General features: G+C 50.0%; 3 protein-coding genes across 3 annotated transcripts; 1 reads left to right on the top strand and 2 right to left on the bottom strand.

Moving 5' to 3' along the window:
• Nucleotides 1–204: 204 nt before the first annotated feature.
• Nucleotides 205–5,550, top strand: LOC34619489 (long chain acyl-CoA synthetase 6, peroxisomal). The gene is made up of 15 exons (XM_026334420.1): nucleotides 205–346; nucleotides 776–875; nucleotides 1,053–1,182; nucleotides 1,297–1,459; nucleotides 1,557–1,637; nucleotides 1,790–1,887; nucleotides 2,110–2,184; nucleotides 2,285–2,366; nucleotides 2,676–3,091; nucleotides 3,320–3,442; nucleotides 3,783–3,931; nucleotides 4,079–4,256; nucleotides 4,461–4,550; nucleotides 4,816–4,884; nucleotides 5,284–5,550. The coding sequence occupies exons 1-15, from the start codon at nucleotides 205–207 to the stop codon at nucleotides 5,548–5,550; spliced, it is 2,163 nt and encodes a 720-aa protein (XP_026190205.1).
• An 875-nt stretch (nucleotides 5,551–6,425) lies between these two features.
• Nucleotides 6,426–8,865, bottom strand: LOC34619490. The gene is made up of 10 exons (XM_022732781.2): nucleotides 8,767–8,865; nucleotides 8,550–8,648; nucleotides 8,148–8,416; nucleotides 7,910–8,027; nucleotides 7,732–7,827; nucleotides 7,400–7,501; nucleotides 7,206–7,259; nucleotides 6,941–7,029; nucleotides 6,631–6,754; nucleotides 6,426–6,509 (listed from the first exon to the last, which is right to left on the bottom strand). Exons 1-10 carry the CDS (start codon nucleotides 8,863–8,865, stop codon nucleotides 6,426–6,428), a joined length of 1,134 nt encoding a protein of 377 aa, XP_022593108.2.
• A 919-nt stretch (nucleotides 8,866–9,784) lies between these two features.
• LOC34619491 (eukaryotic initiation factor 4A-III) lies at nucleotides 9,785–11,849 on the bottom strand. Its single transcript, XM_022732782.1, has 5 exons — nucleotides 11,226–11,849; nucleotides 10,859–11,095; nucleotides 10,453–10,578; nucleotides 10,212–10,322; nucleotides 9,785–9,874 (listed from the first exon to the last, which is right to left on the bottom strand). Exons 1-5 carry the CDS (start codon nucleotides 11,847–11,849, stop codon nucleotides 9,785–9,787), a joined length of 1,188 nt encoding a protein of 395 aa, XP_022593109.1.
• Between the last annotated feature and the right edge of the window lie 8,365 nt (nucleotides 11,850–20,214).

The raw sequence follows: 20,214 nt of genomic DNA, 5'->3' as shown, positions 1-20,214 counted from the left end.
TGTGTGTGTTGCTGCACACTTGTGAATTTTCTGGCGTTTCCAAGGGTGCCACCGTTTTCTTTCCCCCCGCGTTTGCGTGTTACCGTTCCCTCTGTGCGCTTTTTTGTTTCAGATAGAGTGACAGGTTTTGCTGCTGGCGCTGTTCCGTGTTTTTGCAGATTCAGTCGTCGCTTGTTGCTTTCCGTGGGGTTGCTGTTGTTGAGGATGCATGACTTGTTCGAGGAGTGCGCAGTCCTTGCGGCGGACGCGACGGACGAGGCGGAGGTTAAGAGGGTTAGCGAGCTGCTTGAAGTGAAAGACTGGAAGGGCGTCTATGCGTTGCCTATTCCGGGTACAGAGACAAACGGTAAGACTAAATGGAATCGGGGGAGGTACACTGTAAAGCAGGCGCAGAGGCGCGAGGGGCGAAGGCAGTTTCATAAGAGCTGGGCACCGACAGAAAAGTATGCAACTCAGGCACAATTGACGGGGAGCCTCAGGAAAGGGGAATAGATTAGAAGCCAAAAAAGGGTGGAAGGGTGAGGCTTGGGGGAGAGGAACAAGATGCGAATGCATCAAACGGCTAAGGGGGCTGCTGCTCATCCTCTCTACTGTTGTGTCAGGATCATGTGCACCTTCTCCATGCACTCGTTTATCCTCTCATTTTTTGTGGTGTCTGCTAAAGTTCGCGCTGTGCTTCCCCTTCCTTCTGCGATCTGCGTCTTTGCCATCTTTCGTGTCGTTTTCTGCACCGTGTCGTTGCCTGTGCCTTGTTTCATTTCTTGCGTGAACACAGAAACTTCCGCGGTCTACCGCTGCGTGAAGGATCCGTCGAATCCAGATGTCACGCAATTTGGAACGGAGGGAATCCCCCAGTTCCCTCATGTCAAATCTCCGTGAGGCAGGCACAACTTGAGCCTCAAGCAATCGCTGATTCGTTAGCCCTTCCCTCAGTGCCTCCTCCTTGTCTCGCCTGCGGCCTCTCTCTCTGTCGCTCCTGATCGCTTTCGCTGTCTGACTTTGCAGCCGATTTTCCTTCCTCCCTCCGCCTCTGACCATGTGTGCGTCTGCAGGTATATGTTGATGCGGGAGGCTGCCCGCATATATGGCCGAGCGCTGTATCTCGGGGAGAGGTTTCCCATTCGAAATGAGAAGGGCGAGCAGATCGAGCTCTCGAACTTCAAATACTTCACGTTCGCAGATGTAAGGCTTTGCGTTTCTAGGGATTAGGCCTGCGGTTCTGAAGCGTGTGCTCGCGAGTCAAGCTCTCGTTTGTGTAGGTTTGTTCGCGCATGCGTGTGCTTCTCGTATTACCAGACACTGCGAGTTGTTGAGGCGTTGGGTCGCGCTTTAGATCAGGAAGTCGGTGTTTCGCTTTCTGAATATGAGGCAGAGGGTGACAGCCCTCCTCCCAGCCCAATGAGGATCCTCGGTATTTGGTCTAGATCGAGAATGGACTGGCGTCTAGTTGACTTCGCAGGTAAGGACTTTGAGGCTTTCCGGAGTGACAGGGTACATGGTTTCGAAGTGGCGACTTGGTATTTAGCGCTGAACGAGTGTTTGTGACGTCGTTGCAGCGAGTTACCGCGGCATCGTGACAGTCCCACTGTACGACACTCTCGGGGAAGAATCCCTGAACCACATTATCACCAAGACCAGTGAGCGATAAGGCGAACTCCCTCGACTTGTGGGGGGAACGAGGGGAGGAAAGGGGGTTTTTATTGCTTTTTATTCGGTCGCTACACTCCGCCTCGGTAGAGTCCTGTATCTTCGTTACGGCTGCGGTCAAGGCTCTACGGTTCGTTCGCAGAGATGGAAGTCATGGCAGTTGAAGGGTCGAAGTTGCCATCTGTACTGCGGTTGAAGGAGTCAGGATACCCGTTGAAGGCCATTATTTCTTTTGATCCTGTACGGCGTGCGGACTCGCAGCGCTTCTCTCCACCGGTTCAACACGTTTTCTGCTTTTTTGAGGACTCGCTTGCACTTAATCGCTAGGCGCTTTTTGTTTTCTGTCGGTTTCCTCGTCTCTAAATATATGCCCGAATACATGCTGGCGCTTATGAACTAAAAGCGATGGTTGGAGCTCTCGAGAATTATGGCCTTGTTAAAGGTGTATTTGTGTACATACAGCCGACGGAGGAACAGTTCCAAGCCTTCGAAGCCGCCGGCATGCACCTGTTCCACCAAGAGAAGCTCCGCAGGAAGGTAAGGGGCAGATTCTAGCAAAATAGCGCCCGTAAACCCCTAGTTCTAGCCATTAAGGAGCCCCAAAGGTTGCTGTGTGTGATTCGTAACGTGAATTCAGTATCTCACAATCGCGGACACGAAGACGCCGGACGAGTTGAAGCCCTCTTTAGCTGACGTCAGCACTATCATTTTCACCTCAGGTACCTCGAACGTTTTCGCCATCACACATCTCCGCAGTGTATTGAGCTAGTTAGGTCCTCCACTTGCTACTCTGCATGCAGAATAACAAAGAGTCTGCGTGGAGTGTGAATATTCGTCCAGCTAGACTGCTTGTCGGAGCAGCTCTGTAGTGCGTACACTGCGTTAGGAGGCTCCTCTGCTTCTGCCTGCGCTACCTTTGAATGCGTCTTTTTCATCGCCTTTGTAGGCTAGCCGCTGTTTAGGTGCTGGGTATGTATCAAGGCCAAAGCTTTGCCTTTTGTGATGGGTGCTTTGTTGGCGCGCCGTAGGAACAACCGGTCTTCCAAAGGGTGCTGTTCACACCAACGGCTCGTTACTGTCCTTTGTGGGCTCGTACATGAGTAGCGCTAACAGAATGCGTGTCTCTGTCGGTGACAGTACGTTGTCGTACTTGCCCTTGGCTCATATTTATCAGCGGGAAGTGGAGCTGGTGGTGACCCTTCTAGGGATTCGCATTGCATACTTCAGCGGAGACTTGCTACGCATGCCGGAGGATTTACAGTTAGCCCGGCCATCCATCTTCATCGGCGTTCCAAGGGTGTTTGGAAAGATTCTCACCAAAATAAATTCTGGGATTAAAGAGAAGCATCCGTTGATACAGTGGCTCGCCGGGAAAGCCCTTGACGCCAAGAAGCATAAATACGCAAAGGACCCTACCTCCGTCTCCGGATTTATACCCGACCTTGTTAGACACTTGACTACACCCTTACAAGCCGCATGCCTTCCCTAGCGATCGTGACTTCTTGCTGAACATGCAAACTCCATCTGGATGCAAATCCTTCCGTACTTCGGCCCGAAAGGCTCTCTGGGTTGTGGGAGATAATCAAGACCCTCTTCATCAAATCCGCTAGGAAGTCGTAGCGCTTCGCATGACTGATCACCAAGTTTCTGCTCCTGTGGTTGCTCGCTTCAGCTGTTCAAAAAGGTGCGGGCGACATTCGGTGGCAACATTAGAACCCTTTCGATGGGCAGCGCCCCTATGGACTCGGAGCAGCTCAAAGAATTGCAGCTTTACCTCTCTGCCTTCATTTGCGAGGTGAGCCTTCCTGCATTCTTCATTTAACCGCATGTCTGTGCCAATGTGCTGCCGTTACTTAGCCTGAATTTCCTCTCTGTGGAGCTGTGGCTTTTTATTGCTGGCATACTAGACTTTCCCAACTTTTCGGTCTGTCGCATGCTGATATCTTCTTTGTACCTGGGGTGTTTGTTGTCTTGTGCCACCTGTATCGTGCCGCAATCTCATCTCTATGTGTCTGCCCTCTCGAATCGCGCCTCGCTTTAAATCTCACTCGGGCGACCTCTTGCCTTGTGTGTAATTTGGCGCCTGCTTTTCTTCTCATTAGTTTTACGGCTTTGTAGCTTGTGCTTCGTTTCAGGGTTGGGGCATGACAGAGTCAGGCATCGCTTTCTTGCAAGACGCGGCAGACGGAAACAAAGGAACCATTGGGGGGCCTCTAGCCTCTACCGAATACAAAGTGATCTCTCTCCCGGCGCTTCAGTATGATGCTCGCCAAAGTCCACCAAGGTATCTTCAACGAAGAGTTTAATGGTTCGGTTTTCTGGGGCGTTGGGAGGAGTCTGTTCTCCTAAGAGTACTCTGAGGAGTGCTCAAGTGTGTGGAAAAGAGGACGAGGGAAAGCTAAGACTACTGGCCTGCTTGCCGTCTGTTCAGGGGGGAATTGCTGGTGCGTGGCCCCTGCTTAGTAAAGGAGTACTTCTTAGACAGCGAGAAGACGAAAGATCTATTTGACAAAGACGGATGGCTACACACCGGCGACGTCGTGGAAATTCAGCTTAATGGAGCCGTCAAGATCATTGATCGAGCAAAGAATATCTTCAAACTCGCCCATGTAAGACAAAGCGTTAATAGGACACACGATATGGTCTTTTGGTGAGGCTTTTCCCCGGGTTCGGTTACAGTTCTTGATTCTGCAGGCACACGCTAGATTGCTACCAGCCCATAGGGAGAACCGGGTGGAGCGGGTGGTATTTTGGTGGGGTTGCTGCTGTGACCATTGTGCGCATTAAGTCTGTTTCAAGCGCTTTGTTTTTAGGGGGAATATGTGGCCCCTGAGCGATTGGAGAACATTTATAGCAACAGTCCTTGGGTTGATCAGATCTTCGTCTATGGGGATTCACTCGAGGTGCGAAGGACACTTGTGCCCTGCTCTTGTTTTTCCCAGTTTCTCCTTGCCTGCCTTTGGGTGTGCATGGTTTTATGTATGGGATTTCTTGTCATTTTACTTTCCTTATGGGTAAGGAGAGAGCGGGTTGAGGGAAATACAGGCCTTTTTCCTTTCAGCTTTTGCAACGGAGGGACGTTGGAGCAAAACTTGTGCATTTGGCGCCCTATTTTGGCGCTATCATGCTCCTGCATTTTGACTTATGATGTGTTGTGTACGTTCTTAGGCCGCGTTGGTCGCTGTGGTTGTTCCATCTGGTGCTGCGATTCAAAAGTGGGCAGATGATAACGGAAAGGTGCGTCTTGCGTTTATTTCTTTTTTCACCGTTTGAATATTTGAATGGCGCCATATTGTGTTTGATTTTGATAGTCTTGCGTGTTTTGTTGGTTTTGCGTTGATGCTGCTTTTCCTCTAACCTTTTTTGTGATGCTTTTTATGTTTTCTTGACCACGTGATTCGCGCTTCTAACCCTACACTTAGCCTCTTAGCGCGCTGCACCAGTGTGTATGAATATGATTCGCATTTGTGCTCTCAAAAAATTTTCTGGGCCGTTACCAAATGATATCTGTTGAATGGGTGCCGCCTCCCAGTCCCTGTACACCCTCCATGTACAATTATTAACACAGGTACACCAGTGCCTACAGCAAAACCGGTGCCTCTGCTTGCATGTTACCTTCTGCGCGCATGCGTTCAGAGTGCGGTTCCTACCGACAAGCTTTTGTCCGATAGATCCCTGAAGGAACAAATCTTGAGGGACCTAGAGACCCTGGGTCGACAGCAGCTGAAAGGGTTTGAGATAATTAAGGGCGTGCACTTAACGAGCGAGCACTTTACCGTTGAAAATGGTCTTGTGACGCCCACAATGAAAGTCATAAGGTCCGCGGCAAGGGACAAATACCTTGTAGAGATAAAACAGCTCTACAACGAAATTGCACAGCAGCAAGCGGAAAAGGCACGATGAACACCGAACAGAAACTAACAGGAAACTCAAAACAAATAAAGTTAGACATCTAGAGACTGCGACAGATTATGACTCAGGAGGATATTGAGATTCGAGTAAGACTTTACGTGCCAGCTGTACATGGCTGTATTTTATGCTTACTCGTCTCTTCATGTGCTTTAACCCAAAGTGAGTTGCTTTGCTTTATAGAGCTTTCTGTGGCTTGTGGCCGTGCATAACGTATGTTCTTTCAAGGCTGGTGTATGCACCGCGCGTTTGCTGCCACTTGGGAAATGCACAAATGGCGGCAATTACCAACAGCAAGGCACGTTACAGCTACTGCTGGCGCCAGGGGGGCAGTGCCAGCCAGAGCGCTATGTGTGCCACGTTTGTTTTGATGCTCCCGCGATATCTTTCTTCACTCTTTGCGCAAACGGGAATCTGAACGGATGAACAATGCCCAGGTTGCTTCCCTGCTAAGGCAGATAGTTGGACGGCTAGCCGACCGCTGGCCCCGGGCCAGCTAAGTTCCTTTATGGATAGCTTCCAAATAGCTTTTGTAGATATCTATAGGCCGATTCACCTACTTAGACAGTTATCTGGGTAGGAAGAACCTTCGTCAAGTTGCAGCCTAAGTTTGCTAGCTAGCTGACTCACAGTATAGCTACATGGGGTAGAAGCCACAGAGCTGGGTAAACAAACAGGACAAGGGCAAGCGGAAGCTGAGAAGTTGGGTCAGCACAAAGGGGAAAGCGGATGCCTCGCATTTCGTTCGCTGCCGGGGGGAGAACCGATTCTGGAACCAACCCATGCAGAGGCTTATCCATTCAATAAAAACACCCCTATGGAAAGGTACAGTTCAGGCCATATTATTGTTGCTGCAGCCAGAAGTTCTGCTACTGAACTTGCTCCTGCCTCTGCTGGTGTTGCGCGACTAGCCGAGTGTACATGGAGCTCCACAACCGACCGCCACCTGTCAGCTGCAAAACCGCAAGAACGCTAACTTCGAGAGACGTTGCGATGCGTGTACCACGTACTGCGGGTGGAATTAATTTTTGCTAGAGCTCGGGATTTAGGTCGTAAGCTGAGTCTAGAGCCTACGGAGTTCTGAAACAATGAATCCTTATACGACTGTCTTGACTCTCTTGTGGTCCTTGAGCTCAAGTGACGCCGAATACCCGACAAAGTCTTCTCGCGGTAGGCCGCGTTCCCATGCCAAAGCCGTCTGCACACAAAATCCCTTTAGATCGGAGCAGACGTTGCACTGGACCAGACGCCGTAGCTGTCTGGCTGCCCACGACGGCTTAACTCAAACTGAAAACTGTGCAACACAACGAAACCCCAAACCCTTTGAATCAAAATACATGAGCGATGCGCCCTCCATACTAACTCCTAACCCCTGAATTCTCACGCAATAGCTTCGCTCAACCGACGGCGTCTCTCGTCGGAGAACGGCAATCGACGGCTACGCATCCGCGCGCGAAAGGCCTCGTCTTGCCACTGAACCCACACACGCGTAGCCCATATATATATGTATATATATACATAAACGCTCCAGGAATGCCAAGACATCATTCGTCTGCCCAGTGCCGTACGAAGGTGCAAGCCGTAAATCGCCTCCAGGGGTGATCAGCCCTAAGGTGTGCACACTACAGGGTCTGAAGCTTGCGGCTCACTTTGAGTTTAAGCGCCTGGGAAATCTTTTGCCGCCGTTCGTTACTCGAGTTCGCCTGCCGCATTGAAACAAAGCACGAGAGGCGCTATGCAGGGGCGGACTTTAGCTAAGCAGCATGTGGTTTGCTGGCAACACCACAAGCACCATAAGCAATCCCAGCAACACACGCATCGCCAGCCAGCCCATGCGAGTTACCCTCGCCATAGCTTGGCAAACCCTCTGCATGTACTCCGCATCTTTCCATTTGTCGCGAATCTTTGCTGCGATTCTGCGCCTTGTCTCTTCCGATTGCCTCCTCTACGCCACAGATTCACGCAACCGAACAGCACTTATAGCTCCTCCAAAGGCGTGTAGATGGAGCTGCGGCGGTCTTTCTGAAAGGCTAATGCGCCAATAGGCTCCATTGACTGACGCCGCTGCTGCCCCTCTTCCCGCGGCTTAATGAATACTGGAATTCGTGATAAGGGAAGGCCACCCCGCATCCTCAAACCTCAAACCCTAGTCCGTACACACTGAAGAAGCCCTACACTGCGCAGTGCTTCAATCAAGATTTTTCGTGTTTGCTCGTTTCGCCACCTCTCGCGGAGACACTCTGAGAGCTTCGCCAGGTGCGCGGCGCTCAGCTGCACACCGAAGCACAGAATACGCAGCAAGACTGACGTTGCCCGTTTAACCGCTACGAATTCTGCCGCTAGAATGATTGACGAGGCAAGCGCTGCTGCGACTGGTGGTGTCATGTACAACTCGAGGCTTTTTTTCTTTTTTGGGGGGGGGTGGCTTCGGAGGTCTCCGCGCTCTCAAGGCTTCCATAGCGCGCCGTGTCCTACACACGAACGCAAACGCTAAACACAGACACCCTAAATGCAAAGGGGGCCGGGGTTAAAAGAAGGAAGCTTGCTTATTCTTTGAGACTTGAGAACTTGAGGCTCAGTGTACTAGATACCCAACAGCAATCTTTTGGCGTTCCTCTGCACTCCACGGCCTTCCCTTATTCCATGGTCGCCTCCGCTGCCCGTGACTTGCTGTTGCTGCTAAGTCTCCTATCTCACTGGGTGCTGCTGGCAAGGCTGGCTCGAGTGCTGCTGGCGAGGCTGGCTCGAGTGCTGCTGGCGAGGCTTGGAGTGAAGACGGCAGAGGCCCACGCAAAGCCCCTGAAGCACTCAAGGATGCACTTGATGCTCCTACTTGCGCCACCTGCTGCTGTTGTTGCTTCTCGAAGGTGCTCTGCTGTCTTCTACGCTGCAGCTGGATTACGTAGGGACTGTCGCTGCTGCTGCTCCAGATATAGGCAGCCCTCCCCGCAGCGAGAAAGGCACGAAGAGCGGTGCACTTAGAGCTTGTTGACCTGCTGTGCGTGGAAGAAATCACGTGAAGTAGCGGAAGCAGTATCAGGAGCGGCAGGAAGCACCTGGGGTGCTGCGTTGCCAGAGGCCTCATGGGCCACCTTCTAGCGAGCGCCCCTCCACATGTTCTCTTTGAAAGGGTATTCCTACGTGTGCAATTATTGCTGGTTTTGATGTGGCTGCAGCTGCTGCTGGTGTACCTCCCTAAGCCGGTGGGACTGCACCCGTAAGGCAGCAAGGAGCTGCCATTGAAATGGAGCCTTGGCCCAAGGATTCTTGAGGCTTTGGTGTGATGTTAAGGAGAGGAATAGTTTTCATATGGCATATGAAATGAAGAAAAAGTTATAGCTGCTTGTTGTCGGCGCAGGAGATCTGCCTACAACGAGTTCTGATGTGGAGCTCAGGTGTTAATTCACGGGGTGCTTGTTCAGGCTGTGCCTCCTTGAGCACTTCTAGGTTCCAGGCAAACAGGGGAGGAAGTAACAATGCTAAAAAAATCCGGGAGGGGATCTCTTCTACAATGCAACCCCTCCGAGCGCTGGGCTTAGCCCTCGAAACGGAGTTGCGTGGAGGAGACCAACACTGAAGGCGACAGCAGGATCGGCGATTGATCTCTCAAAATAGTCTGGCAAAATTACAGACCGACAGAAATGTCTGGCAATATTAGGCAGCCTGTTTCTCAAGCTGTACAGGGCTGGACGCCCGCGGCCTTACGGGGGCCCCTCCTCTTTCAGCCCAAGCAAGCGATTGCTTCCCGATGCTAGAATAGTGTTGTTGCCTTATTCAACTTAATATGAAAACTGCTGCCCTCTCCTCCCTGTGAAATGCGTGTCTTCGCCAAACTACGCGCTCAACGACAGGGCACACATCCTAAAGTCTATGCATCTGTTGGACGGTGACCCACCACATCATCATTTGAACTCCCATCTTACTGCTGTACGTACACCTGGAGCAACTCCAGGAAGGGCAACTATAGCGCAACTAGCAGGACGCAGACCGTACGACAATGCTCATCGCAGACCACAGCTTGCGGCCTACGTTCTTAAGCCAGCAGGCTATGATGCCCTACATACCCAAACCCAAGCTCTCAGCTATATCGTTACGAAGCTATCGCAAAAGCCTAGTTGTTTCAGAGAAAAAGAACATGTGCAAGCCGTTCCAAGCCTGTTGCATTGCGCCCAATGAGACCACTCCGCGGCACTCCGTGACATAGGGCCGGTGGTTCAGAGGTGGGGATTTAGATGAGGTCGGCAACGTTCATTGGCATCTCATCTATTTGGGTAGCATAGTACTGCTCAATATCCCTCAGAATGCGGATGTCGTCGTTCTACGGACACAGACACCAATTTGGGTTCACTTCCTGTTACTGCTCATTAACTGTGAAGTGTGTTACATGTCATGAACGTTGAGAATTAGACGTGTGGTGGGAGCGATCTGACATTCTGTGAGGCTGGCACTATACTCTGTCTCGTTTCACACTGTGCGAGAAGGGATTCTATGTGGCGCTTCAGCTGTTCTCTGCAGTACAGGGCTTTGAGGTGCAAGACCGCCCTTCACAGCATGGGGGTTGCAGTGGGCCCACTACCTCGTGATCGACTGGTTTTCAGCAGCAGCAGCCTTCTGAGTTAATAGCCAAGGGCTCTACTAAGATTGCGTTCACCCACCTTGACAAAGTTGATTGCCACACCCTTTCTTCCGTAGCGCCCCGAGCGACCGATGCGGTGAATATACAGCTCACGACTGTTGGGGAGATCGTAATTGATCACCAAAGAGACCTGAATCGTAGCAATCAAATCCCACACCACAGGTCCTTGTACACTCCTTTGTTCGGTCGTCTAGAGGCCTAGAAGACTATGATTTTTGACGCCCACGCTTCATATGGGAGGCTTCAGATTGGTGCGTTACCTGGTGTACGTCCAGTCCGCGCCCCCAGACATCGGTGGCGATAAGGACTCTGCTCTGGCCCTTTCGGAAGTTCTTCATAATCTCGTCTCTCTCCTTCTGGGGCATGTCACCGTGCATCCGGCTCACCTAAACCATTGATGGTAAACACAATACGCCACACACAGCAAGTTCTAGGGTACAGCACCCCCCCAAAAAAGAGGTCAAAGTAGTATTAGAGACAAGCAGATAGGGGCGGCTCACAGTGTCACTACACCAGGGGCCGCCTACATGCAGCACCCGAATGCACTGTAGCAACCGGGCCAAACGTTCAAGTGCAATAGGATTAAAGAGTTCAAAAAACGTGATGCGAGTCAGGCGTCCTCGGGTCTAAATTGGCGCATTTAGGAGCTCTCCGTTAGTTGCGCACCGTGAAGTTCGCTTCCTTGAGTTTTTGGGCAAGCCACTCGACTTTCGTTTTGGTATTGCAAAAGATGACGGCCTGGGTGATGGTGAGCGTATCGTATAGATCAGTGAGCGTGTCAAACTTCCACTGCTCCCTTTCGACAGCAACAAAGAATTGCTTGATTCCCTCGAGCGTCAACTCATCACGCTTTACCAACACTCGAAAAGGATTGGACATGAACTTGGTCGTCATCTCCAGTACCTGGGGCGCAGACACGCCGGGGCAAAGCGAGAACAAGGCAGGATAGGGGAGGAGAGGCAGGAGACAATCTGTGCGCATCGATAGGGGGAAGTCAGATGTACGAGAAAAGCACTGAATTGGCCATGCTTACCTCATGCGGCAATGTTGCGGAGATCAGCACCACCTGTGTCGCTGGTGGCAGGTATCTGTATATATCGTAGACTTGGTCCTTGAAACCCCTGTTCAGCATCTCATCTGCTTCATCCAATACCAACATTTTGATGTGCCTTGTTGAGAAGTGTCTGTCGCTGATCATGTGAAACACCCTGCCTGGAGTGCCCGATACAATGTGTACTCCGGCTTCAAGGGCTCTAATATCGTCGCCTACCCGCTTTCCACCCACGCAGCAATGCACCTGAACGGAGAGGTAGTCGCCTAGGGCGAGGCAAACTTTCTGGGATTGTTCCGCCAATTCTCGTGTAGGAGATAGCACAAGGGCTTGTGGATCTCTGATTTTGCTGTCAATGCACTGCAGTGCTCCGACACAGAACACGCAAGTCTTGCCAGTACCCGATTGTGACTGGACGATCACATCTCTACCTTGGATAATCGGAAGGATAGCGCGCTGCTGCACGGCTGAAGGCCGCTCAAAGCCATAAGCATAGACGCCCCGCAGCAACTCCTCCTTCAGCTGCATAGAATCGAACGTCGGCACCACCTTGCAATCCTCTGACGTCTCAAACACAAAATTCGTGTCCGGTTCTAGACGCGACATCTTCTCCCGATGCTATAAGAGAGACACAGCACCTTTGAAGAGAAAGACAGGGGCGCCAGACAAACAGATAGAGAAGGAAATCAAAGCTTGTAACCCTCAGATTCGGGTGTCCAGCTGCAGAGATGCAGGCAGACTCGACTGGAAGTACTTGGGGGCAGTAGATGGAGGGAAGACAAACGGCGAACGGCGCAAACCCTAAGCCCCGAGTCCTTAGAAGGATGAGTGGATAGGAAGGCAAACCCCAGGGTTTAAAGGAAAATGAAAGAATGCGCAAAAGGGCAGACCCGTAAGGCAGTTGGTGGGAAAAGGGGGGGGAGCCACGCAAACCCCAGACCCTAAGCCACAATCCCTAAACCATAATCGCCTTAACGAAACAACTTGATTTTACCGTACAAACACTATTGAGAACGCTCAATTCCCGGCACCTTCATGCGCCGCAGGCTGCCCGGTCTGCCCCCAAAGCATGCAGCCGCCAAGCCAAATGCCATACCCGTAGCTGTAGCTGTGAGCTCGAACCGCTAAATCCGCTTGCTCCTGCTCTTAAAGCAGTTTAAGATCATCATTGAAAAAGAGCTTCAGGCTACTTAATCCAATCTCCCAACGGTGACTTGTACATCTTGAACCCCCGCGCATGCACAGGGATAAAGGAGTCCAGCCCTAAATCCTAAATGCAGATCACTGGACCCCCTGGCTGCCGTTCTTCTACCTTTCCCCTTACAAATACAGAGGCATGGGCGTGATACTGGACACAAAGGTCAGCCTAGCATGAGGAGCATGAGCAAGGCCTACTTGCATTGAACAGAAGGTCCCCAAGGCGCACATCCTATCCTTCCAACCTTTGAATCCCTTTTATACCCACTCAATGCCGTAGACGGTGAGGCCGCCACAGGTTTCCAGCTTCAGCCCCTAGAAGGCTCGTGGCGGTAGGAAGAACGGCACAAGCAGCTACAGCGGGGACGGTAATTAGCACAGTTATGCCCAACATTACACGCAATCATGGAGAAGAGGAAGAGCAAACGCAAGCTCGGCACGTTCCAGGAGGCTGATGCAAGCGAGCTGCAAGAGCCAGGCCAGCAAATAATGCAGCAGCAACAACAACAACACCCTGCCAGAGATAGGCAGAAGGTGGCAAAGAAGATTCGGCATCAGGAGGAGAGAAGGAAGAGGGATGTAGACCTGATGGAACGGCGGATCAGCGAGCTGCATCACTCTCTAAAGTCTCAGGGCGATGAAGAAGACGAGGTGGAAGAAAGTCAAGCCGTCGACCTTCGTGATGTCACCGAGGAAGACGGACCAACAACAGGCACCCAACGCATGTGCTGTTCACAGCTGAAGGCGGAAATAACGCAGCGGGATCTGCATGGACACTGCAAGAGGGATGCAGAGAGCCAGTCAATGGGCGAGTCGCTTGATGCCTTTTCCTCAGGTCAGCCACCATACCCATCCCCGCAGCCCCAAAGCAGCATGCACATTTAAACGTATCCACTTTGCATATTAATGTTCGTTCAAAGTTCCGCTGTATCCGTGCTGTGACTTCAGCGCATTGTGCCTGATGGTTTGTGCATTTCAGCAATCGCCTCGCTGTTGGAAGGCGGCGAGGACGGCTCTGCGACAGTTCTTTCGAGGGACCAGAGAGTATTCGCCGACCTGAGAAACCAACAGGTTGAGGAAAAAGTCAGAAAAGAGGTCATCGCAGTACGTCCAGGCGAAAGCTTCATGGTTACTGTAAAATTGATGATGGATGGTTTGATGGCTCTACAAGCCAAAGATAAGTAGGCCTCTACGAGCCTGCGGGTTTTAGTTTGTGGAATTTGTTTGTTCAGGAACGACGCTTAAAACGCAGTCAGTCCCACCGTCAGCCTTCAGAGGCAGACCCCGAAGAGGAGGCCAACCTCAAGCGACTCGCGACCAAAGGCAGTGAGCCAATACTCCATGCAAAAAAGCACTAGTTTAGCATTCCCTGAATCTGAACGTCTAGAATTCCAAGGCTCAAACTCTCACAGGACCTCGTGGTCTGTGGCACATTTAAAGTCAGCATTCGCCTTCTTGAGGCATGCGTTCCTCTGAATGCCTAGTTCTTTCTATTGGTTGCTCGGGAGGCAGTAGGAGCATGTGTTCCTGGCTCCGCAGTGGACATACAATGAATTACTGGCATTCTGTCTTCGTGCTGTTCCGTATTTCACTTAATCTCCTGCGTCCTCTTATTTCCTTTAATTGCCGCCCCTTGATCTAAGCTGTCCTTTCCGGTACATTTTGTGTACTTCTGTCTATTTGAGGGGCATGTTTGCTATAGTGATTGTTCAGTTCCGTGTAATAGACCTCTTCTTGTGCTGTTTAACTCCGATAAATGGATCTTGATTGTGAGGATCTATAGTTACCCCACCGCCTGTCCATTCTGTGCAGCCGTACGATTTCTCAACGTGCTGATGGCCTCACGGCGTCGTGCCACTGGGGAGACCCGAAAGCGGAAGCCGCGGAAGACCAAAAGATTTATAAAGAGGAAACCCGATAAGCAAAAACTCATAAGCAACAAGTTTCAGAATGGCGGACAGGAGACAATCGGACAAGAATAAAGAAAGATCTGTAGCAATATTCATGCGTATCTAGCAGAGTTCAGAGGGTGGGAGACACGGGGAAATCCCCCCAAATCTCAAATCGGCGGTTTTGCCTTTGTACATCGAATGCCGATTATTTAAATTGATTGTAGCCCTTTCTAAGTCTATAAAAACCCCGGTAGTGCATCCTACAGGCATCTCTAAACGCTTTTCACACAGTTTAGTAGTTGGAAACCTAGTCTCTCGCTTGCAGCTACCAAGCATCCTAACTTCGAACCGTTTGCTTGGCCCTCCTGATCCTAGGAACCAGTATCCCAAGCCTCTGATTCAGACTTCGAAGGAGAAAGAATCGTGCCCCCATGTTTTACGAGGCAGCTTTGTTGCTGCCGGGGAGAGTGGTAGTTTTATTGTCCTTGGCATTGGCACGCAGGGCTACATCCAGGATAATCAACTTAGCACTTGAACTAGGAAGCGTTAGGAAGTATTACTTCCTGAAATTGTTTGTACGAATACAGCGTCGCAGATCTGAATTTATCAGTATTGATTGCCTAGTGGAGCGCGGTCTGTATGCAAGGAGACCCCGTGCACTCCTGCGGGAAGCCGTGTCTTATGGCATTGTTTTTCTGGTGGCTTAGATTGCGTGCGATGGATTTGCAATCTGCCCCTTCTTGGCTTTTACGATCGGGTACGTTTCAAGGACCACGTGGACTCTGTTTATTGTTGCATCAGGCTAGATGCCAAATAAACGCTTTCGCGCGGCTGGCTTTGTTTTGGGGTTCTTGAATCAGCTACCTCCTTGCCTCAGCCTGTTCCGTTCGGCTTTTGCATGCCCCTAGGTACTTCCGTTTAGGCACACAAGATCATGATGCTTGGTTGCCATGGCCGGCTGCAGCAATAGCTGGCAACGGAAATTTGGGTGGTGCAGCAAGGACATTCGTCCGAGGACACTTAGCTCTCTTGCCTTACAGCTGTAACCCTGGACTAAAGAGTGTTAAACGGTATCCTCAGACGTGATTAAAACTGGTAGTAAAGCCATGGACTAGCAATTTTTGCGTCTCAATGCTTCCTCGAGGCCCTGCTACAGTACAAAAGGGCCATAGCTTGTATGGGGAGGCGTGCTCTGTGCAACAGGAATAAAATATTCAGGTGGTCTCCGCCAACTACAAATATAGTGAAAGTGAGTTGTGCTAGCTGCGCTTCTGTTTTGTCCCTGTGGGTAAATGCTTCAGTACCCGCTTAGTGAGCGGCTTACCGTTGGGATTGCGCGATGATGTGAGCAGCAGTGCTGTTTCCATGTTCTCCAGCAGGAGCGTAACAACGCAGGACCTTTTCGCAGAGCATAATATACACTGCCGCCCCTAAAGGCATGCGAAGCATGGGCAAGGGTAAATCCACATTTGAGAGCTATTAGCTGGTTTTTGAGTGATCTCCTCCAGTTTCTCCCCTCTTCAATTAACACAGTGTTTTCTCTGAAAACCTTGTTGAATGGTGTTGACTTTCAACTCTAACGTGTGAAACATACTAAATATACCCCTTGTTCAAAAATATTGTAAAACTGTAGTTTGATAAATTTGTGGTCAAAGCTTGGATTTTAGTGCTACGAGTGACAGATTTGAAGTATAGAGCTATGGAGAGGCAACGTGCGCTGTAATAATTCTGGAGGTACGCTTGTGATAGTGCATGGTGAGATGATTGGGTGAGGCACAGTCACTTTTTCGAGGATACTGCAAAGGCTAAAGGAATGAGTGTAAATGCTAGCACTGACTCAAGAAGCGTTTTTCAGCCTGAATTGTTGCCACCACTAGATCACTCAAACATGGATAGAAAGCATCCTCTAGTGCAACCTTCCCGCCCAGCTTCAGCATTTAAGGACAATGGTAGGTTAGCACATGTGGGTTCCTCGTTAAGGAGCAAACACAAGGCGTAAAGCTTTCTCAATCGTTTTGCGGCACTGAGAATTTTTCAAAGAGTGATGTTTGCCAGTTAATTGTTTCCTTCAATGCGAGCATTGTCATGTCAACTACGCGTTTGGGGGTGTGGGAGCTGCATTAATACCTTAGCTACAGTATGAGGTATTCAAATTCCTTAAGCTGCCCAGACTCTTCGATGAGAGGAGGAGTAAGGGATTTATGACATCAATATGTATTCTATAAGGACAAAACATGGGCAAATAGCAACAGTGAAGGGGCCTGGTTTTTGTATCTCGCATGAGCATCACTGTACCAGCTCAATATGGGTCAACTGCAACAGATACATTCCAGTTAATTCTTGAAAGAAAAATCCCACATAAAATTAATTGCAATCAAGTAGGAGCCGCGAGGACGCCAGTCATTTATCCTATCTTATGTCAATAACCTGAGGAACGCACAATTTTTATATGAACTGCGTTGGCTTTGGAGCGCCAGACTTTTTGGCATGGGCATCCCTTTGAATTGGCCGGAAATGGAATATTCCGCAACACATGCAATACAATATGGATACAGTAAGGCTATACGTTTCCACTAATGCGATTTGTTGCGTAACGAGCTAGTACCCCAGAGAGATCGCCACGTATAGCGAAATAACCAACACTTCAGATGTGTTCCCTACTTTAAGTATATCTCATAAATTATAGGCAAAGAATCGGGTGTTCGGATCGGATATTGCTCCACCGAAAGTTTAATTGAATTCCTCAGTAAAATCTCGTTCCAGGGCCAGTACGGTGGAATGCATACTCATCTCCATCCTTTCCTACTGCTATGCTGAACCCACCCAAAGAATACTGTGCCACATCTTGTTGAGTTATCAAGTCTAGTCCTTCACCATGAATGAAATGAGGGATGTTGAGGGCACAGGCAGTTGCTTCGTTCAAGTGCTTCCTGGCACACCGCCCTCCACAGCTTGCAACTGTGACCGCATGAGCGCCTTTATTGGATCCCTGATGGAATCCCTAAGATTACAGCATTATTCGCAAATGCAACAGCGAATTCACGGACTAGGCTTGTAGATCCTACAGTTTCACTTGGCTTAGTCGTTGGTTCTGTTGTGCTTGCCGATCCTTGCAATCTGTGGCCCCTGAGCAAACGTGAGCCTCAGGGACTGCGCAGGTTATTAAGTGGCTGGACAGCGGTGCGAAGACGCGACGTGAGACTAGAAAGCATTGGATGGGTCCTGCCACACCACTGCAAGTTGCCTAGTACAACCAGGAAGCCATCACAAACCCGTCCTTCCCTGATTGTCAGATAACGCAAAACAACTGTTGATTTCCTCTTGGACATCGGTGGTGATTCGTGCGGTTGTTTTACACTACGGACTGCGTGCAGCTGGGCCCTTGCCTGAAGGCAATAAAAGAAGAGAATTGGCAGACTGTGAGCTATGTCACATGGCCTGCCGTATATTTCACGGCTGAATTGTGAAGGTGAAGCATGGAAGTGATGCCCCTACCTAACTTGTGCGGAGGGTTGCTTGCAAGCCTGTGAGATGCTTTAAAAGGCGCAAGTTCGGATTTTGCGTTGTATAGGGTGTGCGTAGAACCTAAATTGCACATGTGACATTTCGTCACATGCACCCTTTTATGAGAGATCCGTAGAGCAACTGGGACAAGTGCGATGAGAGACCCTAAGTTGAACTGGGCTGGAGAGCGAGTGGTATTGGACGCTTTGACATACGGTGTGATAAACTTTAGATAGCGAATGAAGTAAACAAAGCTGTGCTGAGTCGGACCTCTGCTGCTATGTAGCGGATTGTTTGCGCACAGAGAAGCTCTTTAAAGACGGTTGCGTTGGGATGCTGAATGCGTGCTATTAGAGTAGCACATGGATAGCTTGTCGTCATATCGTGCCGTCCAGTAGCGATTAGAACTTGTAGAAGCTTTACTACACCTTGATGAGCGCAACAATGCAATGACACAGCAAGTGCGTTGTACAGAAAATGAAATTCGATGATAGTTCTGGGAACCCTACTAGGTGCATGAGGTGCTTTGGTAGTGCAAACCAGGAAGGTTTATAAATGTTACGGCTCTCCACTGGAATGCTGGGAAGTGCACTCGAAAGGCAGAAAACCTCTGGCTGCAGACCTATGGAGGTGACAGTGAACTGAACCATATCAAGTCTGTTGTGTTGTTTGCTGTTTAATGTCCTGCGGTTAGAACGCGCTTTGGTGTATTAATATATGTTGAGGAATGCATTAGGAAGGATGGTAGAGCACAGCCCTAGCAGCTGAGTTTTATGTTATTGATGTGATCGCGGAGGTTGGAGGTGGTTCCTGAGGGAGCGCAGGGCACATGGGTGCAAGGGCATTCGCAGGCATGCTCCAGGATTTGTGTCAGTGCTGGAGCGGAGTGCATTGGGCTAGATGGTCTCTTTAGGCGTGGCGAATATGGCTTGGCATGAGATCATTTTGGCTGGGCGATGTTGCTTTCCCAGCAGGCTTTCGGTTTCTTCCTTGCACACGCATTGGCTGGGACTCCCTGTGCTCAAAAGGTTATTGCTTAACTCAGTCGTCAGACCTACGTGTACCATGCTTCGCAGGATGTGTGTGACTATACGCATGGCAATAGTCTTCGTTTGCTAACTGGAAGCAGAACCTATTCGGCAACGGGCTAGACCTCGCCCTTACGGACTTCGCACAGCTGTGGGGAAACACGGAGCAGTAGAGGCATGAGGGCTGTGCGATACACCCGTGATTAGGTTTTGCATGGAGCTGCGCATCACCGAGCTGGTAATTTGAATGTGAGCTTGTTTTTGGTATAGAGTCACGTTGGTTTTTGTGGGGATTGAATTCATGTGAAGTGTTCGTAGAAGCACTGTCTTTCAGGTCAACAGTATGTTTGCGCTTCATTTATATCTTCAGGTCGTCTTGTTCAGTGTATCTATTGACGGCTCATCAAAATGCCTGTGTCTTACATGTGCTAATGCTAGCAAGTATACTTTGATGGTTGTGACTTGCACCACAAAATGAGTGCTTGCCCACCGCTCTTCAGGATTGGAATAGGTTTCAGCTAGTCGCAATAAACTAATCCTTATGGCCATCTAACTGCCACCAATAATGTGAGAAAGACTAATGGCTAGCCATAGGTACAATATGCACTACCGAACAATGGTTAGTGTGAGTTCATTTCCGTAGAATGGTGCGGCTGCATTAAAGCCACCTCTGACTTCAATAGTGCCTCCTGTCACATGGATGGAGCTTTGCGGCTTCATAATGCCTTGCAGGGCCTGAATGAAGCATTCTAAGGACGTTAGGCGAATATCTAGTTGATGGCGCTGTTGAACCTAGGTAACACAGCACGGGCAGTCGTAGTACGAATGAGATGTTGAGGATGGGTGCGCAAACGTCCAACATAGGTGCAGCTTGCTTCTAGGAATAAGCGCGAAAACGTTCTTGCTTGACCATCCTGAGGATTTGGTGCAAAGAGAACTCGCTGAAGACGCACATGGCTAGCCTAGGATTGAAACTCTAAGGGTGACTTTAAGCTTGCTTGTTAATCAAGATTTTGCACCATTGTAAATGCGACTAAAGACTCAGGCTGAAGCTGCGTTTACACATATTCCAGTACCGCGTCTATAACTGCTATGTTTGCCTTTCTGTGCGGCCCTCATTAGCTAGTGCCGACTTCCATAGTGCCTTGCCTTTATCAATTGCATGACGGATTTTCAGTATGTGCGTGTAACGTGACAGCACGTGCAGATGAAGCTGCTTGCATCTGCATAGTGGCATCGAGAAGTGCCGCCTTTGCTCCTTATGATGGAATATGCAACGTTTATGAAGTCCTATGAGCTGCTTCCGGCCGCTGCGTCCTAATTTCAAGAGCCATTTGGGACCAGAACTTT

The sequence above is a fragment of the Cyclospora cayetanensis genome, unplaced genomic scaffold (genome assembly GCF_002999335.1).
Source record: "Cyclospora cayetanensis isolate NF1_C8 unplaced genomic scaffold, CcayRef3 CcayRef3_contig_41, whole genome shotgun sequence".
Taxonomy (NCBI): Eukaryota; Apicomplexa; class Conoidasida; order Eucoccidiorida; family Eimeriidae; genus Cyclospora; species Cyclospora cayetanensis.
Note: the sequence above shows the minus strand (reverse complement) of the source record. Positions and strands in the feature narration are given on the sequence as shown.